This window comes from Sardina pilchardus, chromosome 5 (genome assembly GCF_963854185.1).
Source record: "Sardina pilchardus chromosome 5, fSarPil1.1, whole genome shotgun sequence".
Taxonomy (NCBI): domain Eukaryota; kingdom Metazoa; phylum Chordata; class Actinopteri; order Clupeiformes; family Clupeidae; genus Sardina; species Sardina pilchardus.
The window spans coordinates 8,647,368-8,660,852 of record NC_084998.1 but is presented as its reverse complement, the minus strand read 5'-3'; the positions used below and the strand labels follow the sequence as shown (position 1 = coordinate 8,660,852).

The following is a 13,485-nucleotide window of genomic DNA, read 5'->3' as shown; positions in this document are numbered from 1 at the left end:
GAGAGACTATCAGTTTTGAACACTCTCTCTCTCCACAGTCGCCGTGGTGGTTGGTCAACGATGCTTTCGGGGAAACACTCTCATGATCAGGAAAACCACAAACCAATTGGAAAGTGAAAGCTCAGGCTTAAGGCTGCCTTGAAAGTTGAGTCATTAAGAGTTGTAATATCTTACCAGGCCGATGAGGAACGGGCTTCCTGCATCCCCTAAGAGATGTGATGTGAAACCCTGAAGGGAAACCGCAGTGGCTCTTCGAGTCGGTATGACAACAAACTGTGTATGGAGAGAGAGAGAGAGAGAGAGAGAGAGAGAGAGAGAGAGAGAGAGAGAAAGGGAGAGAGTTACACAGGAGAGTCAGAAAACTTTTACGGTGGAATTAAAAAAACAATGACGATAAGGTTAGAGCGACAAGGAGAGAGAAACAAAATGAATGCTTAAGAGAGAGACACAGACGAGTGACAAGGACGACTCAACCAGGCATGACACGGAGAGTGCGACTTCAGGAGTCGTCAATTATACAAACTCCCGTACACCTCGGTGCCACAACCCTCCGCCAGTGTCGCTTTGAGTTAAGCGGGCGGCGCGTGAACTGCCTCTAACCCGGCGGTAAGTGCTGGTGCCTCTGTGGCTGTCTCCTCACGTCACCACCGAGCCGAGGGCCCAACGGGAGGCCGACTGGCCTTTCCATTTCACAGCAACGCCGGTTTAATCTAGCTTGAACTAATTCAAGAATGCTTTCTCCTTGCTTCCTCATCGCTCCCAACAATTTCTCTTGCTCTAGCACTCTCTCTATGTCTCTCGGTCTTCCTCTCTCTCTCTCTCTGTCTTACTCTCCATATCACTCTCTCTTTCTCTCTAACACTCTCTCTCTCTCACTCTCTCTCCCTGCTTGTCTCTCTGTCCAAGTCTGTGTTTCTCTCTCACCACCAACCCCTCTCCCTCCCTCCTTTCTATCCCCCTCTCTCTCTCTCGGACACAAAAACATAGTTTCGTTGAAAAATTGCTCTTCCATTTTATTTTCCATGAGTGGTGTATGCATTAAGCTCAATCAAAAGGGGGTAATTGCGTCGCCTCAGCCCCGCCCTGCTGGTACTGCGCTACTCCCCCCCTCTCTCTGTCACGCACTTCCCCAAGAGTTCCCAAATAAGCAACCCAGCATGAGAGGACGGGCAGTGTTGTTAAGAGGCCGCACACTCGTTTCGAAATAAAAATAAGAAAAAAAACTTTCCAGAGGCACAGTAGATAAGTATAGGCTTCCCATACATACCATTAAAATGTCCGCTGTAATGGCCCAGTTCAAAAACAGCAGTGTTTCCCCAATGAAGATGCAGACCTGGGAGGAGAGAGAGAGAGAGAGAGAGAGAGAGAGAGAGAGAGAGAGAGAGAGAGGGATGAATGTCAGCTCAACAGGGTTGATATTCTCACTTGACTGCAATGGCAACAGTTCTGACAACCAAAGACAATCCCTGAATAAAAGCCTGATGTGTTTTTTTTCTTTCCCACAGCATCATAAAATATTTAAAAACCGCCTTTGAAATGTGGAGCTCCGCTATTATGTGGTCAGATTAAATGGACGCGTGGGTCTGCTTTTCGGGAGAGCTCTTCTCTCTGACCCATGAAGAGCTGCAGGCGACCAGTGGGATGCTTTACAGGGTGACCGGCATCCAGCGAGCGGCGCAGTGTCTCTCTCTGTGTGTTTCGTGAACTCGTGTCCTCCTGGGACTGGACCAACTTAAACAAGGTTCCCACACACATCAGTGGTCGCAATGTGCGGCTTCCAAGCCAGGGGTATTTCATGGCAAATTACAGCCGATGTATTGAATATCGTAAATGATCCAACACTTTGCCATGTGTACATAGTCTCTCAACAACCGCGTCCTAAAACAAGCCTCGGGAACAGCTGGTTGGGGAAGTAGTGTGACCTGCAGAGGTCTGTGTCATGGATCTGGCTGGATTTGGTTGCATTGGAATTCCACCAATCCCCTGCAAACTGGAGTCCGCGTCGGCTTTTTTGTTTTATATGCAGCACAGCCTGCTGTCAAAAGTTTGAGGGCTCGAAGTGACTGGGGAATGGTCCCTGCCAGAGAGGCACAGAATGCCTAATCATGGCACAGTGTGTGTGTGTGTGTGTGTGTGTGTGTGTGTGTGTGTGTCTGTCAGACAGTGTCTGTGTGTGTCTGCATTTGAGTCTATGCCTGTTTGTATGTGTGTGTGTGTGTGTGTGTGTGCGTGCGTGCGTGCATGCGTGCGTGCGTGCGTGTGTGCGAGCGTGCCTGTGTGCGTGTGTGCCTGTATATGCGTGTGTGTGTTTTGTGGAAGTACAGCCAAGAGTGCCAGACGAGTGCAGCTCATCCACCGTGACTGACGGACGGACGGACGGACTGCCAGACACCAGGCCCGTAGGAGCGCTGCACGCAGGCGGCCTGCTCTCACGGAGAAGCCTGCGCGTGTGTGTGTGTGTGTGTGTGTGTGCGCACCGGGCCAGCAGACAGAAGCCGTCTCACGCTGAACCTGCCGTGACGCAGCAAGACAGCGTCTACACCCCCCACCCCCCACCCACACACACACACACACACACCCACACACACACACACCCTTCCCCATTCCAGTCAGCCGTCACATTCTCAGACAGCACATCTGTCACCGGCCGGTGCCCCTATACTGCAAGCTAACTGTATCAGGCAGCATGCGTTGCCGGCTACTTGCAGGCTTCCATTTCTCCACCTCGCATTGGCCACGGCCTCTAGAATGTCTTGTGTTCCCTCTAAAGTTTCATGGGCCTGACTGAGTTATGCTCATCTCCGGCTCCGCTGTTTTGACAGCTTGGCGCGGTGAGGCTCCTGGTTTTGGCCTCAAGTGGTGTTTGTTTTGAGTGTGTGGCGATAAGGTAATCGTGAGATCAGAAGTTAGCTATGGGTGAGATACCTTGAAAATAAATCCACATTTTTAGCTGTAAGCTGCAGGGCCTTTGACAACTCTCTCTCTCTGTCTCTCTCTTCTTTCGTTCTCTCTCTTTCTCTCTCTCTCTATTCTTTCTTTCTCTTTCTCTCTCTCTCTTCTGTCTTTCTCTTTCTCTCTCTTCTTCTTCTTTCTTTCTCTTGTTTCCTCTTTCTCTTCCTCACTCGTTCTCTCTCTGGATGTGGGACAGAGAGGAGAGGAAAGAGAGCGGCCCCCATGAGGAGCAGTGTATCCTCACTGAGTTGAGAGGTGCCACTACCCCCCACCCCCCTCCACACACACACACACACACACACACACACACACACACACACATACCCTCCCTTTCTCTTTCCCTGCTCGCTTGTCCCCAAAGAGCCAGCAAAGAATAGGAACTGCTGAGGCAGCCACGCATAGCCTCAGGTAAACCTCTCTCTTTTGCTCTCATCTCTCTCTCTCTCTCTCTCTCTCTCTCTTGCTCTCATCTCTCTCTCTTGCTCTCTCTCTCTTGCTCTCTCATCTCTCTCTCTCTCTCTCTCTTTCTTTCGGTCTCTCTGCCTGTGTCACGCACCTTTGGAAAGTCATGTCAGGCTCTCTCTCGCTGTGTGTGTGTGTGTGTGTGTGTGGTGCAGGCGTCTGCTCCTGGCTCCTGTAGTGCCGTGCTCAGCCCCACTGCCCCCCAGTGATTCACACTTCAGCTGAAGAGTATCCAATAGCTCACAGCGGCTATTCTCCACGCACACAGGCAAGACACGGCCCTGCTTACTGGAAGTTCAGAACTTAGCGTTGATACACTTTTCCCAGGCACCGAGAGAATTGTTGCTTTTTTTAACCATCAGGCTGCCAAGTTTCTTAGGAAGTACTTAGTTGTTCTGCACGGCTCTCTCCTTTCACTGGGTGTCGACAGGCAGTTCCTACATTATTGTGATCTTATATGGGAAATTAAGTGGGCTGTTTGTGCATTATTTTTCTCTCGCTCGGACCGAATTGGGATGGTGAGTCAAAACTGCCACGGGCCATTGTTTCCAGTGGCGGTTAAAAAGCTGCGCCCTTTTCCTGGTTTGTATGCCAATTAAACAAGCAAACAGTGACGAGCTTTCCAGGGCTCTTTTCCTCTCTCTGTAGCATGTATGAAAAACGTTAGACCCCACACACACACACACACACACGGACACGCACACACACACACACACACACACACACACACACACACACACACGGACACGCACACATACACACACAAACACACACTTCTCAACAGCAGTGTTTTGAGGACACAGAAGGTAAAAAATGGTCAGTACGATCCATTATTTAAAAACCCCAAACTCTGCAATGTCCTCATTTCATCCTTTGACTTGAACAGCGTGGGAGAGAGAGAGAGAGAGAGGGAGAGAGGGAGAGAGATACAGAGAGAGAGATAGAGCGAGAGAGAGAGACTGAGAGAGAGAAGTAACTCTTCACGTTACGCCAGTTCACTCCTCAAAGTTTAATGAGGTCCCATCAGTTTTTAAAGAAATGAAGAAGTGTACGGCATTTTACTTGATGGCTGCTTTTGCTCCCCGGGCAACAAGTATGGGAGATGACACTGCAAAAAACACACGCAAAAGAGAGAGAGAGAGAGAGAGAGAGAGAGAGAGAGAGAAACGCGTGCAGGACTTACATAGGCCCCCTCGATGCTCTTCTTGGCGGTGACGAAGATGAGGCAGATGAAGATGGCCGAGCCCAGCATGCTGACGGCACACACTAGCGGGTCGGCCCGCTCCGTCCTCTGCCGACACCAGCGGGTCATCACGGCGCCAATCACCACTCCCAGCAGACCCGTCACACACGTGATCGCCCCGAATATCAGACTGCAGGACCAGAGGACACAACATCAGAACCTCAACCCTGACCAACAAATCCTATAGGATATCTTTTTTTACCCACTAGGATTCAGTGGGACAGTGGAAATCCTACAGGATTTCTTTATACATTTCAATAGGATTCCAATAGGATTCTGACCCAGTCCTATAGGATTGAACATATCCAGTTGGATTTTCGTCATGATTATACTTTAAATTATATTAGAATTTTGTTTTGGATGTCTTGAACTTGAGAAACCAATTAACAACAAGTCAAAGAACCAATTCATATTTAAAAAAAAAAAAAAATTATATTAAAAAAAAACTTTAAAAAAATAATAGTACTGGATCTATAGCACAATAACAAAACTTACAAAATTCTGTGCAACATTGCTTTGTCAGTAGGCCTATTTGGAGAACACAAAGTCATCATGTCAAGTCATCACTTCATAGCTGATGAAGTGGTTGTCAATACACTATAGGTAGCCTACATGAATTGTGCTTTAAACCAATGTAACATTCGTCATCCCTTTGCAATGCAACACCAGAGTGTGTGTGTGTGTGTGTGTGTGTGTATTTTTGCATTTATATTCAGTATGTACTCTATATATGTACATCTCCTTTTATTTACTGTGATCAAATGTCATCTAACCATGGCAGGAGAAGCTGAATGATCTTAAACGCTGGGTGAAGGTGGTGGCTCATACCTGTCATGGCTTTTACACGGTGTAGTAACACAGGGCTCGGCGGTCTTCTGCACCACGCGGGCCCGGAACAGGTACTGAGGGATCCAGGTGCCAAAGGCGCCCGTGGCAAAGGTCACAGTCGCAGAGGCCAGGGAAGAGAACACGAAGCTACGGCTATGGGAGAGGAGGAAGTACAGAGAGAGACGTAAACAAATGAGCTCCTTTTCATGGGTTAAAGTGTCCTCCATCCTCTTTTCCATCACTTTTCTCCCATTTGGTCTTTTTCTCATCCTATTTCTCCTGTTCCTCTAAAGTAAATTTTTTATGGTTCTGTGTGTAGCATACCACTGCAATATATTGTAAAGCTGCAGGCATAAAGGGAGATTTGTGGAGCTTTTTCGGCGGTGACTTTGCCGGGCTTACTTTTTGAGCAGCGCTTTCATGTCGCAGACCCACGTGGTCTGGCTCTTGAATCGGGCTCCGTGCTGCTCCGCGGTGCCTCTCTTGGGCTCCGGCACGAACACCAGGATCAGGGTTCCCGCCGTGATGCCCAGGAACGGCGACACCTTCGGAAAAACAAACACCTCATTTTCAGCAAAAAACTCAAACAAAAACGGCAAACGGTTCTAAGCCGAGACTTAAGAGGCGTTACGAGATTTCACTCAGAAAGCCCCACATCTGGCACGGATGCACGAAAACACCTTCTGAGTGACGTGACAGCACGCAAGTACGGATGTGTTTACGTTACATCACACAAATCCCCCCCCCCCCCCCCCCCACTGATCCACCACAGTGCTGTCTTATTTAGTCTTGCCGCAACAACCCGCAATCTGGCCATCGCTGCAGAAACAGAGCATCGCTGTCTCCGGGGAAACCCAGATGAATATAAACCTAAGGTGTGTTGCGTACACCAGCCTTAATGACTCCGTTAAAAAATAGACTGTGCTGAATATGTCCCTATAATGCCCCATCAAGAGCAGGCAGCGGTGGCTCCACCTTAACAAAGGGCGTTCAGCCCAGGCTGCTAAATGTGTGTGTGTGTGTGTGTGTGTGTGTGGTGTGGGTGTGTGTGTGTGGAGCCGTGTGTGTGGCAGTCAGTAAGTGGTGGTGGTGGTGGTGGTGGTGGAGGTGGTTTGAGAGTCCAGTGCAGCTGGGTGCAGCTGCGCGCGATGGACTCCATTACGGCTCTGGCTCCTCCAGTGGCACGGAGCTCTTTGTCTGGGCACAGCCACAGCCTCACGGGCCAGCAGCTATTATCTCCTTTATCATCCTCTATGATGGAAACTGCGCCGCAGCGAGAAGGGATTCCTCCTTCACTTCTCTCTCCCTCTCTCTCGTAATCACTCACTCCCTCCCCGCATCTCTCTCTCTCTCTCTCTCTCTCTAATTCGCTCTTTCTCTCGATCCATCTAAACATCTTCATCTCTCTCCCTCTCCCTCTCTCTCTCTCTCATTCACTTCTATCTCCATCCCTTCAAACGTCTTCATCTCTCTCTCTCTCCCTCTCCCTCTCTCTCTCTCTCTCTCTCTCTCTCTCTCTCTCTCTCTCTCTATCCCATGTAGCTCGCTGCCTACATGAAAGGGCTGTGGGTGAGCATTTGGATTCGACAACAGAAAAAATATCCCCCTGTCAGAAGACATCCTCCTCCAAATGGTTTATGTCGTGGGCATCTCTGCATCCTTAACAAGCAGTGCACTGCTGCATTTTTGACTGAGTGCTTTGTTTTGTTTGTGTGTGTGCGCGCGTGTGCGCGCGCGTGTGTGTGTGTGTGTGTGTGTGCTTGCGTGGGTGTGTATGTGTGCGTGCGTGTGTACTCCTGTCTTCTAAAGCGTATGATTTTGTGTGAGGGCCGGGTCATAAATCTCTTTGTCTCCCTGTCCCATCCACTAAAGTGGATTGTTGACTCGTCCTCTCAGGCCTATTACGGCTGTACCGCTCGCAGCGCTCCCCCCATTCCCGATCCTACTCAGCGGAAGCACGAGAAGGCAGCTCCGAAATAAAATTCTTTTGGAAGGACGTTTAATTTACAGCCCATTCCCTTCAAGCAATGAATCTTGGGGGTTAAAAAAAAAAGTTTTCGTAGTCGCTCATTACTCCTTGTCTTCTTTTGGCGTGGTGTCAGACTTGAGACGTGTGGCGCGGAGTCGCTGTATCAAAGCCAGGGCTGATGTCCCAGCATGCACTCTGACCCTGGCTCACCGCCAGCCGAAGTCACTTAAATACCAGTCTGTGATTAAAAGGTGAGAGGTCAAGGGTCATTTTGAGCCTTTCCTCTGCAGTCTGATGGAGGCAGATATCAAACAAGATGTGTACTGCACACACACTACGCACACACACCACACACACACACACACACACACACACACACACACACACACACACACACACACACACACACACACACACACACACACACACACACACACACACACACACACACACACACACACACACACACACACACACACACACACACACCGTTCCACATTCTCACCCTTCATCTTTGGCTGCACTCCTCCACCTCTCCTCCTCCAAGAGGAAGGCTGCCTCCAAACGTGAACTGCCTCTCTCTCTCTCTCTGGGGTCGCCAAAACAAGCGGAAAGTGCCACAAAGTGTTTTTTCCTCAAAGCAGGATACCGCTGGTAAGAAAACCGTTTCATGTACTTGTTGTCGTTTTTCTGTTTTCTTTTCTTTAAAAGCCCCGGTGGGTGATTAATTGCCCTCCACTGCCCCTTGCAATGTTTTATTGGAAGGTCGGCATGCAAGGGGCCTGGAACAATGTGGCCCTGCACACTGTTTGGAGGTGTTTGGGAAAGCGGTCGAGAAATGCCATTCCTGTTTCCATGGGTTGTATAACTGTCATGTCAAGAGGTCCTTTGTTCACCACACTTCCAAAGGGCAAGTTTAAGACTCCCCTTAAAGTCCCCTCATAGACAGTAGGCCTACGATATACTTTATTTTCCTTCACTGGCCGGACCAGAAGGAGTAGCCGCCCGCTGAGGTTAATGTGGAGTGGTCATGAAAGCCGCACTCTCGCTGGTCTTTAAGCGGCCACAATAGCAGCCGTAATGAACTTCACCTGTTAACTCTGCGCTCCACCTGTAAGTGTTCTTTTTTTATAGCGAGCACAGTTTTCCCTTTCAGTCGAAATAGAAGCGGGTAAACTAATGAAGTGTCGGGGCCCAAGTCTTTTAAAATGCTTTCAGCTGTTCCCCCAAAAGGCTCCTTTCTGTACGCTCCAAGTTCAGCTGTCAGCTTTTTCTTCCCCTTTTCCGTGAGAGGGGCAAGGAATTTCCTGGTGGCACGGTCATGGAAGGTGCAGCACTGACTCCGGCTAATTTCCTCATATCAATCACCCGCACAAGCGGCTATTAGCATTTGATTAAAAACGCATTCCGTTTTTTTTTTCCTTTCTCCGTTTGCTCGAGTGGTCCGATGACAAATAGCAGGAATGGAGAGAGAGAGAGAAAGAGAGCAAGGGAGGGGGGAACACTATTTTTTTACGGAACAAGTATGTCTTTGTGCCGAGGAAGTTGTAAGTACCCACCACGCTTCGCCACACAAAGACGGCACTGAAAGACTATCTGCGGGTCAGAGGTGGCTCCCTGAACGCGTTATTTCGTTAAGAGCGGAGATTCGATATGCCATCTGCGGAAGCGATCCCGGGGCCACTCGGGTAATGCCATATTAATGCGCCTCAGCGTAGCGCCATGCTCCGGGAGCTGCCCTCGCTCGGAAGGGGCCCCTGGCGCAGTGCAAGTAAACACTCGCCGGCTCTTTCCGTAACCGACGCGGTATTCTGGGTTTCACCTGTCCGATGCGGTTTGCACGGAGGCTATTTCCACGTGGTGCGCTGGGTGTTATTTTGAGACGGATGGACAGAAATGAAGCATTCATGAGCATACAGGACTCTTGTGTCTCTGCTGCGGTGTGGTTGTGTGTCGTGAGAGAGCGCGCGCGCGCGCGCGTGTGTGTGTGTGTGTGTGTTTATATGTGTGTGTGTGTGGGTATGTGTGTATAACCCCTGTGTGTATACATGTGCATGTGTGCGTAACCCCTGGTTTGTAAGGCCAGTTTCCGGACTTGTCAGCTCACAGTCGTGTGGATTATGCTTGTGGTCCATCTCTCACCAAGTCCCTAAATGTTCTGAGCTTTGGGCAGGATGTTTTGATGCTGCCGTTTCTGTGTGTGTGTGTAGACTCATAGGGGCAAATCAGACTTAAGATCCTGCACTTTGGGATGAGAACAACTTGTTCACATTGTGGTGGTGACTTGTAATGATGTGCACAGCTAACCTTTCTTTTTAACACCCCACGCTTTGATGAGTGGACCATTCAGTGCCGCACACAACTACTATATGTTCGGATCAATCTTCGTCAACCTTTACTACATTTCTAACTAAACGAATGTATTTTAGTCTCTCCTATACTCACATTAATCCACATGTCCTTCCATCTACCTGAGGACATGTGGACATGTATTCCGATAAACACGAATACCTCTTGAGCTGCTCTATTGTTGTCCAAGGCTATGAGTGAATTGAGGTGACCACTACAGTCTTTTGGCCACGACTGTATTCATTGTGCCTGTGATGGAAAGAGCGCCGTGCGTTTCGTTTCCTCTGCTGTAAACATGTTTGTGGTTTACCTTGGACCGAGCGTCCAGTGAGGCGAGTTGCGAGTGTCCTTACCCTGAGTGCCCAGTGCCAGTCTCCCGCGGCCTCTTTGGCGGTGGAGCCCAGGATGTAGCCCAGGCCGCTGTGGAGAGGAAACAAAAGGGGAAACGGGGAGGCGGTTAGCGCCACACAACACAAACAAACAAAAGTGCAACACAAACAAACAAAAGTGTAACACAAACAAACATCTCCCAACTCCAAACCCGCCCGCGCGCCTGTCTGTTTTTCCTCTATCGTCTCCCTGTCCTTTCTTCTTCTCTTCTTCATTTCATCTGTCCGTTTTTTTTTTTTTTTTTCAAGTGCCGTTGCCGAAACCCGAGTGCCCTCCTAAAAGCCGAGTCACGGCAGGTGAAAAATTCATGCTCTCGCGGGCACGGCTGTGTCCTAATGTGTGTGTGTCTCTCTGTGTGTGTGTGTGTGTGTGTGTGGTGTGTGTGTATCTGTATGCCTTGCGAAAGCAGATGGGACCGTCTCTGCCCTTGCACTGGATTGCACCAACCACAGAGAGGCTTGCATAAGGGGGTCAAGCAGCCCCAGATAACAGCAGTGTCTCAGCGATTTTTCTTCCTCGGGGTGGCGTGTGTGTCTGTGTGTGTGTGCGTGTGTGTGTGTGTGTGTGTGTGTGTGGTGGGGGGGGTATGTGTGTGAGACGGGTACTCATGCCATGCCAACACTGCACTCCAGCTCTGACCGAGGAAGGCTTTTGATTATACGGCAGCATCAACAGCTCACACACCTCAGCACAAGAGAGGCAGCGACAGCTTTATGGGCATAAACTCGCACAGTGGTCTGTGTCTCAGGTCATCTGGGGACGTGTTTGTTTGGACCACCGCAGCACGCCTGTTTGTGTGTGTGTGTGTGTGTGTGAGAGAGAGCGTGCGAGCATGTGCGTGTGTGTGTGTGAGTGCGTGTTAGTGGGTGTGCATAAGGTGACATAGTACTTCCAAGGTGGAATTTCTCCGCTCGGCCAGGTATGAGAGGAATTCCTGAGTCACTCCTTTGTGGACTCCAGACAGAAAGTCCCTCTCAGCCTGTTTGCCTGTTTTATCACCTGATAAGCACCTTTAATTGCTCAGGACACGCTCACTCACGTCTCACGAGATGTCATATCTGTCATGTATGAGTCATGTTTGGGTCCTAATGTTCTATTTACCCATAATGATCTCACAGAAGAAGTCTAAACACTGTAAATGTGTCACCGTGATGGGCGTCTGATTCAATCCCATCAGCGATATCCTGTTGGGTCTGTCCCCTGCCTTTATCGGCTGAGGAATGTTCCAGCAACACTCCTTGCTAAAGAAGTTTCATGAGATTTAAAAGATTACATCACTGGACAATTAACTGAAAGTGGAAGTATTCTGGGCCTATTATGGACTGTGACATTGTCATGCCACTATATTTGGCCATTTTAAACCATTCTCCCTGTAGTGTCTTTGCTAATGACAGGTAAAAGGGATTAGTTAAATAAATAACGTCTTCTACTGTAATCATCAGCAAAGACTGAATACAAAGCAACACCATTGTAAAGTCCTTCAAGCTTGGATGCAATGACTAATTGCAATGAGATGTTACCTTTGATGGTAGTCTTTGCTGTTTTTGGTCTTGATTATCTAGTCACACGGTTTTTAGCAAAACAAGATCTGAGATTAGATTCCATTGTGCTCAGAAGTGCTGTTTGAATAAGATAAGACTGACGCTTTCAGAGCACATGCAGGATTTAGATGGCTTATCACAAACGTGTGATAAAGGAAAATGATGGCTTGATTTGAGCTCTTCTTAAAAAGGCAGACTTCAACAGCTCCGAAAGATGGCTTGATGAAGAATTTTTTTAAAGACTATTTTTCTTTTTAGACTATTTTAATTAATTTAAAACAATGATAATCTGAGGACAAACTGAAGTGCTCAGCCATTTGTCACTTCCTCGAGATTCTTCCCACACGTCGTGTCTCTTGGAGAGTGCATAGGAAATGTGCTCCAGTGGAGACGCTGGTGTTTGTGTAGCAGAGAGAGTGCACATGAGGTTTGCTCATTTCCATTCCTCCAGAGCGTACGGAGGTGTTCGGTGGTCAGCACCTCCCGACATTCCTCCCTCACACACACTTCCTGTGTTCCCAGACATAAACAGACAGCGGACGCAGGTATGGCCCATTGTTTACCATTAATTCCGCCCCTACATACACACACACTATACTGTAAATGGAGGGCCGAGCCACAGTGACCTTGAGTGCTTAACAATGGATTTGTCAGTGTGTGTGTGTGTGTGTGTGTGTGTGTGTGTGTGTGTGTGTGTGTGTGTGTGTGTTTGTGTGTGTGTGAATGTTTTCCCCAATTCTTCACTTTATGCAAATCTGCCATGTCACACACACACACACACACACACACACACACACACACATACATTGCATTCCACATAGGAAGCAGCATGCACTGCTGAAATAAACTGATTAACCTCCTAAAAAAAGAAACACCATTCACAATGGCTCAGCCTGTGGCATTTCCTTGAAACTCTAAAGCGCACTGTCAGGATACGGCAACATCACTATCACTGTCACTGTCCATTTCCAAGAACTGACCCTTCTGATGTCATTCAACAAGCATTGTGTGTTACGTCGAGTCAAATATTGGGACCCAAATTATGATATTTTATTCTAAAACAACTAATCAAAATGTCTACACCAAGGACTACTACAATACAGTGGTCACGCAGCCCCCTGCGGCAGTGTGAGGAACTAGAAGGTGAAAGTGTTTTTGGCTTGGCAGGCCGTCCCTCTATTGGGCCAGGGCATGGGGGATACCGTTTCCCTTTCACCCCGATCTCGCGCCTGAGGTCACTTCCTGGAAACAGCCACAACAAGCCCCAGCGAAGACAAACAACGCAGGGGCCTGGACTGTGCAGAGGATGTTTGGCGGCTCCTTTCTGCAGCCCCAGTCTGTCACCTCTCATTGTTTTCGGGTTGCCGTAGCGTAGCGCGCTCGCCTGGCCGGACCGCGAGCCCTCCCGACTCGACATACCACAGAACGGGCGCCTTTCCTGTCCACTCCCCCGACTCCACTCAATCTGCCATCAATACTATTAGACCCCAGCACAGGCGTGCCTGACGATAAACTTCTAGAAAAATCTTCCAAGGTCAGTTTCCTGTACATAGGTTAAGCTAAGTCTTGGACAGATTTTTTTCGATGGAGATTTTCAGCGAAGTTCTTCTGTAGTCTAGGACTAAGATTTCATCCATGTACGGGACTACTCGCCCTAAGTGTGTACAGTACACCACAGAGTGTTGTCTTTGGGCGTCGTATACTGTAATATTTATTACATTCACCATTTCAGGTTTGCCTGAAGAGAGGTA

The 13,485-nt window shown here is 48.8% G+C and overlaps 1 protein-coding gene across 4 annotated transcripts in view; it reads right to left on the bottom strand.

Moving 5' to 3' along the window:
- Positions 1-13,485, bottom strand: part of spns2 (SPNS lysolipid transporter 2, sphingosine-1-phosphate) — an 89,563-nt gene that overhangs the window by 14,200 nt on the left and 61,878 nt on the right. For 2 of the 4 annotated variants that reach the window (XM_062536271.1, XM_062536274.1), the window contains exons 5-11: positions 10,157-10,223; positions 5,888-6,030; positions 5,486-5,638; positions 5,153-5,185; positions 4,598-4,787; positions 1,268-1,333; positions 175-273 (exon numbers count right to left, since the gene is read on the bottom strand). In XM_062536271.1, the coding sequence (XP_062392255.1) occupies positions 175-273; positions 1,268-1,333; positions 4,598-4,787; positions 5,153-5,185; positions 5,486-5,638; positions 5,888-6,030; positions 10,157-10,223 (751 nt within the window). The remainder of the gene's footprint in view (positions 1-174; positions 274-1,267; positions 1,334-4,597; positions 4,788-5,152; positions 5,186-5,485; positions 5,639-5,887; positions 6,031-10,156; positions 10,224-13,485) is intronic. The other 2 variants (XM_062536273.1, XM_062536275.1) reach the window with 1 other exon arrangement.